The following is a 16669-nucleotide window of genomic DNA, read 5'->3' as shown; positions in this document are numbered from 1 at the left end:
GAAGATATAGAAAGGTGACATTTCAAGTCAGCATGTCCTCTAAGTGGGCAAAATGGCGTGGGATATAGAACCCAGTGAAGTTGGGTATTCATTCTTTCTGATGGAGGCATAATACTCCATACTGTATATGGACCACATCTTCCTTATCCATTCGTCCATTGAAGGGCATCTTGGTTCTTTCCACAGACTGGCGACCGTGGCCATTGCTGCTATAAACATTGGGGTACAGATGGCCCTTCTTTTCACTACATCTGTATCCTTGGGGTAAATACCCAGGAGTGCAATTGCAGTGTCCTAGGGAAGCTCTACTTTTAATTTCTTGAGGAATCTCCACACTGCTCTCCAAAGTGGCTGCACCAACTTGCATTCCCACCAACAGTGGAAGAGGGTTCCCCTTTCTCCACATCTCCTCCAACACATGTTGTTTCCTGTCTTGCTATTTTGGCCATTCTAACTGGTATAAGGTGATATCTCAATGTGGTTTTAATTTGAATCTCCCTGAGGGCTAGTGATGAACATTTTTTCATATGTCTGATAGCCATCTGTACATCTTCATTGGAGAAGTGTCTGTTTATATGTTCTGCCCATTTTTTGATATGATTGCCTGTTTTGTGTGTGTTGAGTTTGAGGAGTTCATTATAGATCCTGGATATCAACCTTTTGTCTATACTGTCATTTGCAAATATATTCTCCCATTCCATGGGTTACCTCTTTGTTTTGTTGATTGTTTCCTTTGCTGTGCAAAAGCCTTTGATCTTGATGAAGTCCCAAAAGTTCATCTTCACTTTTTGTTTCCTTTGCCTTTGGAGATATATCTTGAAAGAAGTTGCTGTGGCTGATATCAAAGAGGTTACTGCCAATATTCTCCTTTAGGGTTCTGATGGATTCCTGTCTCACACTGAGGTCTTTTATCCAGTTCAAGTTTATCTTTGTGTACAGTGTAAGAGAATGGTCGAGTTTCATTCTTCTACATATAGCTGTCCAATTATCCTAGCACCATTTATGGAAGAGACTTTTTTCCACAGTATATTTTTTCCTGCTTTGTCAAAGATTATTTGACCATAGAGATGAGGATCCATATCTGGGCTCTCTACTCTGTTCCACTGGTCTATGTGTCTATTTTTATGCCAGTACCATGCTGTCTTGGTGATCGCAGCTTTGTAGTAAAGCTTGGAATCAGGTAACATGACGCCCCCAGTTTTATTTTTGTTTTTCAACATTTCTTTAGTGATTCGGGGTCTCTTCTGATTCCATACAAATTTTTGGATTATTTGCTCCAGCTCTTTGAAGGATACCAGTGGAATTTTGATAGGAATGGCATCAAAAGTATAGATTGCTCTAGGCAATATAGACATTTTAACAATGTTTATTATTCCGATCCAAGAGCATGGAATTGTCTTCCATCTTTTTGTGTCTTCTTCAGTTTCTTTCATGAGTGTTCTGTAGTTCCTCGAGTACAGATCCTTTACGTCTTTGGTTAGGTTTATTCCCAGGTATCTTATGGTTCTTGGTGTTATAGTAAATAGAATTGATTCTCTAATTTCCCTTTCTGTATTTTCATTGTTAGTGTATAAGAAAGCCACTGATTTCTGTACATTGACTTTGTATCCTGCCACGTTGCTGAATTGTTGTATGAGCTCTAGTAGTTTGGGGGTGGAGTCTTTTGGGTTTTCCATATAAAGAATCATGAGTTGAGGGAAATTGGAAGCGGAGGTGAACCATGAGAGACTATGGACTCTGAAAAACAATCTGAGGGTTTTGAAGGGGCAAGGGTTTGGAGGCTGGGGGAACCAGGTGGTGGGTATCAGAGAGGGCACGGATTGCATGGAGCACTGGGTGTGGTGCACAAACAATGAATACAGTTACACTGAACAAAAAAATTAATTAATTAAAAAAAACAGTGAAGGAGTTGATTTTTTTTTTTTTTTTTTTTTAAACAAAATTCACATTTTATTTAAGTTGAAATAAACTATACAAAATTGATCTTTTTCACCAAAAATAACAGTAATATTTTCTGTATTATTCCTAGATAAACCACAAAACACTTATTTCTGTAGGTTTTCCAGGTTTTGTTTATAAATCAAGACGAGGCAGTAGATATAGTCATGGAAAAAGACAGAGGAAAACAGACAAATCAGTTGTCAGTATCCATGGCCTCTGATCCTGCCTTGACCATGAACAGAGGTGTTCAACATATACCTGCTAAAAAGCTTATGAAGTTGTAGGTGTTTCAACATACTCAGGCTAAAGACCTTATGAAGATGTAGGCTCAACAAAGGAATGTAAACAGCAACAACCCAATGTGGAACAATGGGAGGCTCTCCCATTCAAACTTTAACTGTAACTTGTTCTGTTAAGTTCATTTGATAAAGACAAAATCTCTACTGCAATCGTTGCTTGGCAAGCTCATGTGTTTCTGTCTGGTAACTCCCTGAACTGTCCATTACAGATTTTAACATACTAACACTCCTACTACTCAAGGGTCACTCATGAGCTTCTTGTAACATTTTCTAAAATGTATCCCTTCCCCCCATACCTCTTCAAAATCTTTATCTTCTAAGAAGTGATAACTCAATACCCGACAATTGGATCCAGTGATAATAAATGTTATGTCTAAAATGACTTAACTAAAACAATTCCCAAGTGCCACTAGCAGAAATCCCACAGAAGTGTAATGTGGCACTTTCAGTGCTATCTTCTGGAAGAACAGGTATATCTCCAAAGCATGAGAGTTTAAACAGGGGCCATTTAAATAGGCAGATTATCAACGGCTAATATACTCAATGAGAGGTCAATACGTCAAGATATTCAGTGATTAAGTGGCCTACATACACCTGACAGCTTTTCTGTAAGATGTTTTCAAATTTCTTACAGATTTTTCCAAATATCAAACATAAGAGAAAGCCTACTTTAAACGTTTCTTAGGTATTTTCAATGGTTTCTGAGTTATCTGTAGGAAGCTCTGACCTAGTTGTATAGAGTTTGATATATGTGTCCACCATTAAATCGAGATCATGTTTTATGTCAAAATTTATGTTAAGCAAAGCCAAGTTACTTGACCGTTGGTCTGTCAAAGTGTTCCTCAGGTATGCTTTGAGACGCTTTCGTCCATTTTCATAGCGTTCATTCTCAACCTTCATCACAGGAAGAATACACAGGACTTTCAGCAATGCATAAACATTGGGAAAAAACTTGATGTCTGGTAGATGGAGGGCTTCATAAATGGTAGATGGAAGCTCTATATCTTTCCCCCTGTGTTTCCATTTGATTCTCCAGCAATGCAGCTCAGCTGAGAGTGTGTCAGGATTGGGCAAGTCACTTCTGTACATGTCAGCATGGTGTTCCTCTGATGTGTTAAATTTGAGCTGTCCCATGACAGAGGGTACAAGAGATAAGCATTTAAGAGCTTTGAGGTGCTGTTTCTGAGAATATATCTTTCAGTTCCTGAATAATGTGTTCCACTGTTGGAACACTTAGAGTTTCCTTATAGTAACTCTCAGAGGTGAGCTGAGATTCCAGGTTACCTTGCTGGGCTCTGCGGAATTTCCCGGGGAGTTTCATCTGAATATCAAGTTTAGTTGCCAAATTTGTGGCTTCTTCAAACCAAAATTCATGATAAACTTCAATATTTTCCATCACTTCATTTAGTGAATGCAGCACTGCAGTCAAGCTACTGGCTGCAAAGAAGACATCAGAGGTCTGCCCTTGGAGATTTTTCCCAAAGGCTCTTGTAAAAAGATAGAACATTTTTAAGAACAACAATGGTAACGATGAAATCAAAATCTGTTACTGCACTGCAGAGTACAAAAGCTCGACCAGCTATATAGTTATTCCACCTAATATTTGTATCACTATTTATACCATCTAAACATAAAACAAGTGCTTGTAGGAGGTCCACTAAAATTTCAAAAGCATCATGCCTGCCTGTCCACTGAGAATGGCAGATCTCCTTCAGTTCTTTACCCTTTTCCTCATTGTTCTGAAAGAGGACAGAAATTACATTGTCAAGCTCCAAAAGCAGTTGTGGAGATCGATGGAAGAAAGAACAAACTTCCTCAATTGTTCCTAACGCAACAGACACTCCCACAACAGGCACTGATTTTGCCAGCCACATATTTAAGGCACAGGAAGAGCAAAGTGTGTAGACAGCCTGGGGATATTTCTCTAAAAGTCTAGAAGCAACAACTTTCATTTTGGAAGAAAATCCACTGGACACAATGTAAGCCTGTCCACGACAATACTCCATGTTTAACCCCCACTTCTCAGTTATCGTAGTGTGAAATTTCACAGCCAAAATTTCTGCATCAGCTTCATAAGGCAAGAAGCCCACAAATTCCTCTCTCAGGTTATGAGATTCATCAACAAACCTCACCAATACAGGCAAGTGTTCTTCTCCTGCTATGTCCACTACGTCATCAGTGATGATGGAAAAGAAGTGCGAGTCTCTCACTTCCCTGAGAGTTTCTTCCCGAATGCAGCTCTCACAGATCTCTAGCATCTGTTTCTGCTGTGTTTTTGAGCAGAACAATGTGTTAACTGCTGTTGTCTCAAAGCGCTTTCTCAGAACCTCTTCACCAGAATTTATCCGGCACTCCAGCAGTGCTTGAAAGTTATCAGGAGTAAAGAGACCCTCTGGAATTTCATCAGTTTCATGCCCATCCAGAGGTATGTTTTGTTTTCCCATAAGAATCAAAATTTCAAACAGAGATTTTAAGTATTCTTTGTTTTCTTTCTCTTCAAGGGTTAAAGGTAAAATATCTTCATCCTGTTCCTCACCCCCTTCTTCTGCACTTGGATTCTGAGCGTTGCTGTTGTTTATTTCTTTATGTTTTGGTACCTGTTCAGAAGTTTCATCAATTTTTTTCTGTTTCAGTGTCCTGATTTCATCTTCACTCAATTCTTTTATTCGTTTTCTGTGTCTACTATGTGGATTGTTCAAATGACTGGTAAGATCAAATATTGTTGGTATTGCATTATCTCGAAGAACTGTCCTATAAGGACTAGTTCTACAGATCATAGAGGTCTCAAAGTGTTTGGCACATAATCGATAATGTTTATTTAGTTGATCAGGCGTTTTATCTTCTAAGTCTGCTCTCCTACAATTCTCCACCCACTTCTGGCATCTGGCCGGATCCCGCGGGAACCTGAAGAAGGCCAGGTCCGACTGCGTGCTCTTCCTCGTGCAGTTGGGGGCAGCGCAGAAGTTCGGCATCGTAGCCCACCCGCCGGCCGGCCCAGCCCTCCCCTCCCCGCCTCCTCAGGGCAGCCCGCCCGCCCGTCGGGGCCGGGGAGGGGAGCCAGGCCGGCCGGCCGGCTCGGCAAGGCCTGCGCCGAAGGAGTTGATTTTTGAGAGGTAGACTATTTCTATCCTTGTAATTGGAAGAAAGAAATAAATGTATTTCACTTGCAGATTATTTGGTGGTAGAAACTTAGGGATAATATCTGATGTTTTAAAATTTTTCTGCAGTATGAGGCCCAGAATTACCAAGAGTATGGCATTGGTATAAGGTTTTTTGTTTGTTTGTTTGTTTGTTTTTTAGCATGACTTTGTTTTTGAAATCTTCTATAGATAATGGGAGAGCAAGTTGATTAAGGAAATATAGAATAATTGTGATACAACTTCTAGTATTCATCTGAGGTTAGAGTTTATGCATGAATTAAATTGTGTTATTGCTGTGTGTGGTTATAGGATATTTTCTAGCAAAACACTGCAATTCATTTGTAAATGTGCAGAGGAGATGCTTGCATTGGTCCATGAGGTAATTTTGTCAATCTCTTATGATGTAAGAACAATGGGTCAGGGGTCTTGAAGATTTTCTCCTATAAGTTGTAAAGGGACTATTCATGTAACTTAATTGGGAGAGAAAGGAACTGAAGCCCCAAGAATGTTAAACAACAGTGGAGTAATTAGACTGGTCATGAAACTGAAGACATTAGCAAAGTCATAACTGGTGCTGCAGTGATAAACCTAGAAGGTTAGTGTCTCAGAAGTGTGATGCTTAGGGACATAAATAATCCAAAAGTAGCCATATGAAAGGGTGTCCAAAGTGGAGATTAGTATTCCTTTGTAATGTGGATATCTGTCTTGAGAATTGGGAGTATTGCCTGAGTCATCCACCTTCATCTGATTTAGTATGTTCACTGAACTTTCAAGGGAAAGGGAAACAGTGGATCTTTTACCAGTCAGGGAATAATGTGAGAGGACCATGAAGTTAATAGATACACCAGAAAAGGGGTAGATGGTTGTACTGCTAGGTTAAGGAATTTTAACCATGACAATGAAATTCTAGATATCAAATTTTAGGATTCTTGGTAAAATTACTGACTCAATCTTTTTACGAACAGATTAGAGCTCCTTCATTCTGTATTAAAAGCCAGAATACCAGTCAGTTTATATAGACATGTTCTTCTACTTATGTCCTCCAGTTTCAACAATCCTTCAAGTTAAGCTAGTCAGTAAATCTTTTGAAAATAGGTCCCTCTCACCTCCACAGTCACTGCCCTTATTTTGTTTTCAGGTCTGGATGTGATATTCACTACTTCCTAGAATATTTAGTTTATCTATATTTTTCCCCCTACTCTTGGCCTCCTTCTGTATATCTTACCTTAATTCTGCCCCTTGTATACTAAATAAGCATTGCTTATATTCTGCTTCTCTGACATCATGGTGAAGCCCATATGCTTTTCTTTGAGGTCTGGCTTACTTACAAGCTGGTCATCTAATTCCATATGTTCTTCCTGTAAGCTTCCAGGTAGAGAAAAGGAAACTCATACACTGTTAGGAATGTAAATTGGCACCATCATTATGGAAAACAGTGTGGTACTTCCTCAAAAATTGAAACTAGAACTACCATGTGATTCAGCAACTCCCCCCCCCCCCACTTCTGGATATATATGTGAAAAAGATGAAACCAGAATCTTAAAGACATGTCTGCATTCCAATGTCCAATGTAGAATTATTCGTAATAGCCAAGATACAGAACAACTTAAATGTACTTTGACAGATGAATGGTAAAGAAAATGTATATGTATACAATGGAATGTTATTCAGCCATAAAAAGAAAGGAAAACCTGCTATTTTTGACAACATGGGCATTATGCTAAGTGAAATCAGCCAGACAGAATGAGACAAATTCTACATGCTATCACTTACATGTGAAATCTAAAAAAAATAAAAAAGAGTCTATTTTTAGAAATAATGAATAGAATCATGGTTGCTGGGACTGGAGAGAGGGAAAAATGGAGAGATGTAGGTCAAAGTGTACAAGCTTTCAGTTATAAGAAAAATAAGTTCTGAGGATATAATGTACCACATGGTGATGACTACAGTTAATGATACGATTTTGATATTGAATACTTTGAAAGTTGGTAAGATTAGATTTTAAACATCCTTTTTTTTTTGTTGTTTTATTTTATTTTTTCAGTGTTCCAAGAGTCATTGTTTATGCACCACACCCACAGCTCCATGCAACATGTGTCCTCCTTAAAAAACACCACCAGGCTCACCCGTCCTCCCACCCCCTTTCTCTCCAAAACCCTCAGTTTGTTTCTCAGGGTCCACAGTCTCTCATGCTTCCTGTCCCTCTCTGTTTTCCCCCAATTCACTTACCCTTTCCTTCTCCTAATGTCTTCCATTCTATTCCTTGTGCTCCACAAGTGAAACCATATGATGATTGACTCTCTACTTGACTTATTTTACTCAAATGATATCCAAGATCTATAAAGAACTCAAACTCAACCTCCCAAAAATAGATAATCATGTCAAAAAATGGGCAGAAGACATGAACAGACACTTCTCCAAAGAAGACATACCAATGCCAACAGACACGTGAAAAAATGTTCATCATCACTAGCCACCAGGGAAATTCAAATCAAAACCACACTGAGATACCACCTTACACCAGTTAGAATGGCCAAAATTAACAGGATAGGAAACAACAAGTGTTGGAGAGGATGTGGAGGAAGGGGAAACCTCTGACACTGTTGGTGGGAATGCAATTTGGTACGGCCACTTTGGAAAACAATGTGGAGATTCCTTAAGAAATTAAAAATAGAGCTTGCCTATGACCCTGCAATTGCACTACTGCGTATTTACCCCAAAGATACAGATATAGTGAAAAGAAGGGCCATCTGTACCCCAATGTTCATAGTAGGAATGGCCACAATTGCCAAAATGTGGAAAGAGCCAAGACACTCTTCAACAGATAAATGAATAAAAAAAGATATGGGCCATATATACAATGGAATATTATGTATTCATCAGAAAGGATGAATACCCAACTTTTTTGACAACATGAATGGGACGGGAGGAGATTATGTGGAGTGAAATAAGATTTTAAACATTCTTATCACACACAAAAAGAGTTAAGTGTGAGGTTAAGTGTGGACATGTTAATTATCTTGATCTTGGTAATCATTTACAGTCTTGGTAATCATTCACAATGTATATGTATATCAAATCATCATGTTATACATTTTAAGTATATACAATTATATTTGCCAATTATCAATAAAATTGAGGGAGATTTTTAAAAATAAACCTCTAATTGTGTTTTTATATAATTTTTATAAAACTAAGACTTACGTCATATTCTATTACGTCCTTCTTAATTAGGCCTCACACACTTTCCTGTCCCATTCACTCCAGCTCCATATTGAGGATCAGAGGAAGATTAAATTCTGAAGATTTTGGAGATCTTTTTATTTATAAAATCTTTCTGAATATTTTTCCTTTCTGAGTTTAGATAGGAGTTAGATATTGACTGACTTCCTGGATATATATCCTGCTCATTATCTACCAAATCTGATAGGTTTCTGACCAACAGTTGTTTAGACATTTTGTATTCTTTTGAGGTATATATATATATATATATATATATATATATATATATTTTAATGTGGAGAAGGGGAAACCATATTTAAAGGTGTATCACTTCAGAGCTGTTAACATTGTTAATGATTCTGATGCTGCGTAATTTTGAAGTCGGCTTTCCCAAAGTTCACATATCTGATAACTTTTAACTGTGTCTCCCTTATTTATCACAAAATCTGAGTTCAGGTGATCTTTTGCTAAAATTTTAATTGTTTTCTTTTATTAGTACCACCCACTTGGCATGTATATATAAGGCTGGGGGTAGTACTCCTATTTGATTTTTTATCCACGGTAAGATGATTAAAGTCAGTTTGAATTTGTTTAACTTTGTTGTTTCTATTTTATTACCCCATCTACTTTTATTTTCTACTCTTTAAACAGCTTATTTGTTTAAAAAATTTAAACAATTATTTGTTAACTTATTATTGAGCAACACATTTTCCTCTTTTTAATCTTCCAACAGGAATCTTATGAAATGATACACAAACAGTACAAACACTTCTGCCATGGTTATTTTATAGCTCTAAGTCCTGGCCAAAAAGTTCTTTATGAGCTGTGTGCCATAATTGGTGTCAAGATTGGAGAAAACTATGGTGATATTCTCATTTCATCACTACCTGCTGTAGTGGCCTCTTTGTGATATCCCTGCTATGTGAGACGTTTATGACTAAGACTCTTTATTGAAAGGGAACCTGTTATTTTCCCTAATCACCTATTTTTATCTTTGACCAACTCATATTCATTTTTTATTTCTGTCACTTATTTCTGGCTTCTCAAATGTTCTTTCTCTTTTTCCTCAAATGTTGGCTCTTTTCTATATAGACTCCAGTCTACTTTATTTATTTATTTGAAAGTTGTTCTTGCTCGTTTTGAGGAGTACATCCTCTTAGCTATTTTATAATTTTTTTCAGCAAACTGTCAGTAATATCTAAAAATCCTCACTAATGGGAAGTTAATACACAATAAGAAATACTAACATGCTATTTTCAAATTTTCCAGAGAAGTAAAATTGCCAGAGAAATCAAAAAAATCTTCATGCACTTATTTCTCCAGAAATCTTTTGTGTTGAAACATAGAAACAGCTTAAGGGTAAATCTCTCAGCAGTTCCTAAACTATAAACAGACATAAGAGAGTATAATTTAATTTGTAGATTAAACTATTATGCTTCTTTCAGTTATTTTAATCTCCAATTTCCTTATAATACTAAGGGTTCCTTAGCATTTATTAAAGCCTATTAAGGAATCACACATTGTTTTGCAGTTTGTTTACAGTTTTAAAATTAACATTTCTTACTAATTAGCAAGCTTTGATTATGAGAGGGAAAAGGTAAAAGGAGATTTAATAAAATTAATTTTAACAACACTGGACATAGATGCAAGTAGACTCAGCAAAAGCACACAACAGCTAAAAAGTGAAATGACCCTGGAGTAGAGACATGGAAAGGGAACTTACCACTGGTTCTCCCAACTCTACCTGTAATAAAAGAGAAATGAATGAGTAAAAAAGATTATTCAATGTAACTTTTTCATGAATTGCAAAAACTTACAATAACTAATAATAACTGATTGAATAACATGTGCCCAGGCATGGATCCAAGTGTTTAACTATTTTAATTGCCACAGAACTCCCATAAGGTGGCTACTATTACTCTCTTCATTTAACCAGTAAAAAATCTGGGGAGAGAGAGATAACTCTTAGGCATCTACCTAAGATCAGACATCACTTAAATGGTGGGCTCTGCATTTATAGCTAACCACCAAAACCAAAGAGGCTCTACTTTTATGGTCTTTTACGTATTAGTATTGTCCTGGTTCTTTAAAGTTCCAGCTTTAAAGTTGGCTGCTTTGGCGTTATAATCTGAGATAACAAAATCTTTTTAAACACTAATTCCTTGACTTTTTAATACTTGATCTTCCTCTTTTTTTTTTTTTTAATTTTCCGTTAATTGTCTTCAATATTTTCTGAGGCAGAGAAGATTATTAACCTTATACCTTTTAGAATTGAGAGAATATTTTCTTTTTCCTGATTATAAAACTAATGTTCAGTAAGTGTCTATCATATTTTAGACATCATACTAGATGTCTCCACCTTAAAGACTAAGTAAGTCTAGTGGAGGAATTTTTTGTGTTACTCAGTAAATGCAGTCATGATGGAAGAATTCACTAGAGGTACTACAGGATATTAAGGACAAAAAGTGCAACAAACAACATTTTGTTGTTGTTGTTGTTGTTGTTGTTATTGCTATTTGTTTTCTCTAAGTCTTTCTAATGTGTTAGTACCCTTTAGGAAGTTGTACTCTCTCTTTTTAGAAAATAGTCTACTGTAATAGGAATATTTGTCTTTGTGGAGTCAGTCTGGGATAGTGGGAAAGAACATGGGCAGTTGAATTAAAAACTTAAATGTGAAAGTTAAAATACCAGGGTATTGGAAGAAAATGACAGATCATCTTCACAACCTGGCATGTAGGCAAGGATTTCTTTGAACCCCCAAGATACAAACCATAATGTAAAAAACTGTCATAGTTGAACATATGCAAATCGGATATTTTTCAACAAGAACATCATAGAACATCATACTTCAAAGATTTGGAGAAGAATAGTTTCAGAGTTCAAAAGTCACAAGGAATTGATATTAGAATATTGAAGGTGTAATGGGCTGAATGTCTGTGCTTCTCATCCCCAATTCATATGTAGAAGATTAAGCCTACAATGTGATGTTTTTAGGAGGTTCAGAGGTAATTAGGTTTAAGGACAATTGCAAAGGTGGAGTTCTCATGATGAGATTAGGGCTCTTTAAAGAGAAACCCCAAAGAATGAAAGAAGACAGCAAAAGAGTGGCTGTCTCTGCATCAAGAACAGGTACCTTACCAAGAACCTGACCCAGCTGGCACCCTTATCTCAGACTTCTAGCCTGCAAATCCATGAGAAATGTTTGTTGTTTAAGCCACCCAGTATGGTAGTCCATTACAGCAGCCTGAGCTAACACAGAAGGAATGGCTATAAAGGAACATGAAACAGATAAGAAACCAGTTAGAGAAAGAATGATGAGTATGTGAGTAGGCAACTTATGAAAGGCTAATATATAATGAAACATGAACAATTTAAATAAATTAAAGACCAACACTTTTGAAACACCCTAAGTAATTTAAAGTGATGAATATTTAAATATAATTATTCAGTGTTGGGTCTAATTCTGAATTTTCTTCCCAGGTGTAGGATTTTAAGCATTTTCTTTGATTTTAGTAAGCCTGTTTCCTCACCTGTAAATTCTGCCAGATAGTGTGTGTCTCATAAAATTCTTATGATTTGATTAACACTTAAAAATGTCCAATTAGGGGAGAGACAAGATGGTGGGGAAGTAGGAGGAGGTGCCCTTTCAACCTTTACCCTAAAGTGAGCTGATTACCTTCCAAAGACTCCGATCACCCACGAAATCAGCCTGAGATTAGAATTATACACGTCTGGATCTCTACTGGAGCAGAAGATGCCAGTGGGCAGGTAAAGCGGAGTGGGAAAGTCTGACTGATATTGGAAGATAAACAAAATGGGGAGGGAGCCACCAGAGACAACCCATTGGAAAGTAATATCCCAATACAAGAGTGCCCTGTTTCTGGGGATCAGCATCTGGAGTCTGGTAGAAAGCACTCAAAAAGAGCAAAGGATCACCGGGGGGAAATTGTGGGAATTGGGGTGCTAGGGACAGGGGCTTAAGTCCCCAGACCCAGGACAGCCACTCCTGGCCCAGAGCCAGAGAGAGTGCAGCACCAGGTCTTGGTCCCTGAACCACCAGCGTGCCTGAGAGCGTGTGGGGCCCGGTTCCTGTGAGGGGTTGGGAGCCTCGCCAGCCAACAGAATCACAGACTTTCTGCAGTCCCCACTCGAGTTCCCTACCGTGCCATCAGAGTCCAAGTCACGCCCGGAACCCTCCCCTGAGAGAGGTGCCCGCAGGGGCCATCCCGGTGCTCTCGGATGAGGAAAGACCAGGCACTCCCAGCCCAGGCAAGCGGGAAAATATCAGTGTGCAATCTCTGCTTGGAACCTCTCTGGCAGTCTGGAGCTGCCCAGAAGGCTGCAGCTGCTGTGGTCAAGGGGGGGATTTATTTGGGCTCTGCAGCCAGACTGAGGCTTCTCTCTGAGAGGGAGGTCAGGGTGCAGTTTGCTTTCCTCTAAACCTACAAAAAACATCAAAAGCGGTCAAGGTGAAAGAGAAAAACAAAAGTGAACAAATATAAAAATCTCCAGAGAACAAAAGCCTGAAAAAAGAAACAGTTTTCTCAGAGCCCACCCCCTTGAGGGGGGCAGGAGGACTTAACTCAGAGAACATCATTGACTGAAAACCCACGGGACAGGCCCCTCCCCCAGAATACCCACCAGGAAAGGTAAAAAAAAAGAAGAGGACAAGAGAATAACCACCACTACTTCATAGGACAATTTTTATTCTTAATTCATTCCCACTATTCTGGCTCATTTTTTTAAATATAGATAATTTTTTAATTATATAGATAATCTTTTAACCTATTTACCATCACAGTGAGATGTCCAGTACATCAAATTCCATAATAACCTTCTACCCTGAACTTTTTGATGATATACCTGTGTATTCTTTTGCATTTCTATTTTTTAAATTTCTTTTTTTTTTATTTTAGCTTTGTTTAGTCTAGTTTATTCCTTTTTTAAATTTTTATTTTCTAATATTCATATAGAGTTAAACTTCAAGGTAATCCCCTTTCCCCAATCAATGCTACCCTATAGGTAAACCAATTCTTAATCCCCCTTTATCTTAGGAAAGGTAAGTCCTTTAACAAAGATATACAAGATACATCCAGGAAGAGTCAAAACAACCTTCCTCACCCACACTGAGAATTTATAACCGCTCTCCCATCTTTTTCTTCCACCAGTGTTTCTGTGTTTTTGTGTTTGTCCAAATCTTACACTTGGGGTACTTTTTGATGAGGTTCTTCCTTTATTTGCATATATATTTATGCAAATATATATATATATATATATATATATATATATTTCTCTTGTCATATACTTTTGTCAGTCTTTTTGTTTGTCTCTTTTTGTTTGTATACTTCATAAATCTTGGGGCCCATTTGGGCTGAAGCTTCTCTTTTATCTCACCTTTTGTTCCTGTCTCTCTCTCTCTTTCTTTTTTTTCTTTTCCTTTTCTTTTTTCTCTCATTTGGATGGGGAACACTGATTGCTCAGAAGTGTTCCAGGATGCACCTTGACTGTACCACGGTTGATACATCCATCTACACCCATTCAGCCTACTCTCAACAAAATGACTAGGAGGAGGGATGCTTAACAGAAGAAAAATACAGGTGATGGGCCTTCTGCAACAGAGCTAATGGCTATCAACATAGACAATATGTCGGAAAGAGAATTCAGGCTAACAATTATCCAAGCAATCACTAGGTTGGAGTAAACCAAGGGTGACCAAATGGAATTGATTAGGGCTGAACTGAAAACAACCAGAGATCATGTTTTCAATGTTAGGGAAGAGCTGAAAGCTACCAGAGATGAGCTTCACAATGCTCTCAATGAGTTCCAATCTAATCTAAATTCTCTAAAAGCTAAGGTAACTGACAGAGAAGATAGAATTAGTGATCTGGAGGACAAACAGAGAGAAAGGATCAGAAGGAAGCCTGGAACAAACAGCTTAGAAGCCATGAAAACAAAATCAGGGAAATAAATGATGCCATGAAGCGTTCCAACATCAGAATTATTGGAATCCCTGAAGGGGAGGAGAAAGAAAGAAGTCTAGAAGATATAGTGGAACAAGTCCTTCATGAAAATTTTCCCAATCTCGTGAATGGAACCAGTGTTCATGTACTAGAGGCTGAACGGTCTCCACCCAATATTATACATTCCAAAAAAAAAAAAAATCATGACACCTGATAGTCAAATTGAGGAATTATAATTGTAGGTATAATCTCTTGAAAGCTGCCAGGGCAAGGAGGCTCCTTACTTACAGAGCGAAGCCCATCAGAATAATGTCAGATCTGTCCACAGAGACCTGGAAAGCTAGAAAAGGCTAGCAAGATATATTCAGGGCACTAAATGAGAAGAACATGCAGCCAAGAATACTTTGTCCAGCAAGACTGACATTCAAAATGGATGGAGAGGTAAAGAGTTTCCAAGACCGGCAAGGCTTAAAAGACTATACAACCACCAAGACAACACCACAGGAAATATTAAGGGGGGTTCTATAAAAGAGGAAAAATCCTAAGAATAGCATTGAACAGAAATATAGAGACAGTCTACAGAAAGAAAGAATTCAAAGGTAACTCAATGTCACTAAAAACGTATCTATCAATAATCACGCTCAATGTGAATGGCCTAAATGTGCCCATAAAATGGCACAGGGTTGCAGATTGGATAAAACGACAGGACCCATCCATATTTTGTCTACAAGAGACCCATTTTGAACCTAAAGATACACCCAGACTGAAAGTGAAGGGAAAGAGAAGCATCTTTCATGCCAATGGGCCTCAGAAGGCCGGGGTAGCGATTCTCATATCAGACAAATTAGATTTTAAACTAAAGACTGTAATCAGAGATACAAAAGGACACTACATCATTCTTAAAGGGACTATCCACCAAGATGATCTAGCACTTGTAAATATCTATGCCCCCCAATATGAGAGCAGCCAATTACATAAGAAAACTGTTAATCAAGATAAAGAGTCATATTGATATGAATACACTAATTGTAGGAGATATGAATACACTAATCGTAGGAGATCTTAACACGCCTCTCTCAGAAATAGACAGATCATCGAAGCAGAAAATCAACAAAGAAACAGGAGCAGTGAATGACACATTGGACCAGATGGACCTCATAGATATATACAGAACATTCCACCCTAAAACAACAGAATACTCATTCTTCTCAAGTGCACATGGAACCTTCTCCAGAATAGACCACATACTGGGTCACAAATCAGGACTCAACGGATACCAAAAGACTGAGATGATTCCCTGCATATTCTCAGATCACAATGCTTTGAAACTGGAGCTCAATCACAAGGAAAAGTTCAGAAGGAACTGAAACACCTGGAAGCTAAAGACTACCTTGCTTAAGAATGCTTGGATCAACCAGGAGATCAAAGAAGAATTGAAACAATTCATGGAAACCAATGAGAATGAAGACACTTCGGTCCAAAACCTATTGGATACAGCAAAGGCGGTCCTAAGGGGAAAATACATAGCCATCCAAGACTCCCTCAAAATAATTGAAAAATCCAGAACACACCAGCTGTCTCTACACCTTAAAGACTGGAGAATCAACAACAAATCAAACCAACTCCACGCATAAGAAGGGTAATCATCAAGATTAGAGCTGAAATCAATGAGGTAGAAACCAGAGATACAGTAGAACTATCAATGAGACTAGAAGCTGGTTTTTTTGAAAGAATCAATAAGATTGATAAACCATTGGCCACACTAATCAAAAAGAAAAGAGAGAAAGCTCAAATTCATAAAATTATGGATGAAAAAGGAGAGATCACAATGAACACCAAGGAAGTAGAAACAATCATTAGAAGTTATTATCAACAGTTATATGCCAATAAGCTTAGCAACCTAGATGAAATGGATGCATTCATGGAAAACAATAAACTCCCAAAATTGAACCAGGAAGAAATTGACAACCTGAATACACCAATATCTAGTAACGAGATTGAAGCAGTAATCAAAAACCTCCCAAAACTGGAACAGATTATGCTGAGTAAAATAAGTCAAGCACAGAGAGTCAATTATCATATGGTTTCACTAATTAGTGGAGCATAA

The 16669-nt window shown here is 37.8% G+C and overlaps 1 protein-coding gene across 1 annotated transcript; it reads right to left on the bottom strand.

Moving 5' to 3' along the window:
• Positions 1-1951: 1951 nt before the first annotated feature.
• LOC101693391 (52 kDa repressor of the inhibitor of the protein kinase-like) lies at positions 1952-5325 on the bottom strand. Its single transcript, XM_045081438.1, is given in 3 exon segments — positions 1952-3419; positions 3421-3735; positions 3737-5325. Coding segments are annotated over 3 exon segments (2289 nt in total). The 5' UTR covers positions 5213-5325; the 3' UTR covers positions 1952-2921.
• Positions 5326-16669: the final 11344 nt, after the last annotated feature.

The sequence above is a fragment of the Mustela putorius genome, unplaced genomic scaffold (assembly GCF_011764305.1).
Source record: "Mustela putorius furo isolate JIRA1106 unplaced genomic scaffold, ASM1176430v1.1 tig00000568_pilon_pilon_pilon, whole genome shotgun sequence".
In the NCBI taxonomy this organism is placed as follows: Eukaryota; Metazoa; Chordata; class Mammalia; order Carnivora; family Mustelidae; genus Mustela; species Mustela putorius.
This window is presented reverse-complemented; position numbering and strand designations above follow the sequence as displayed.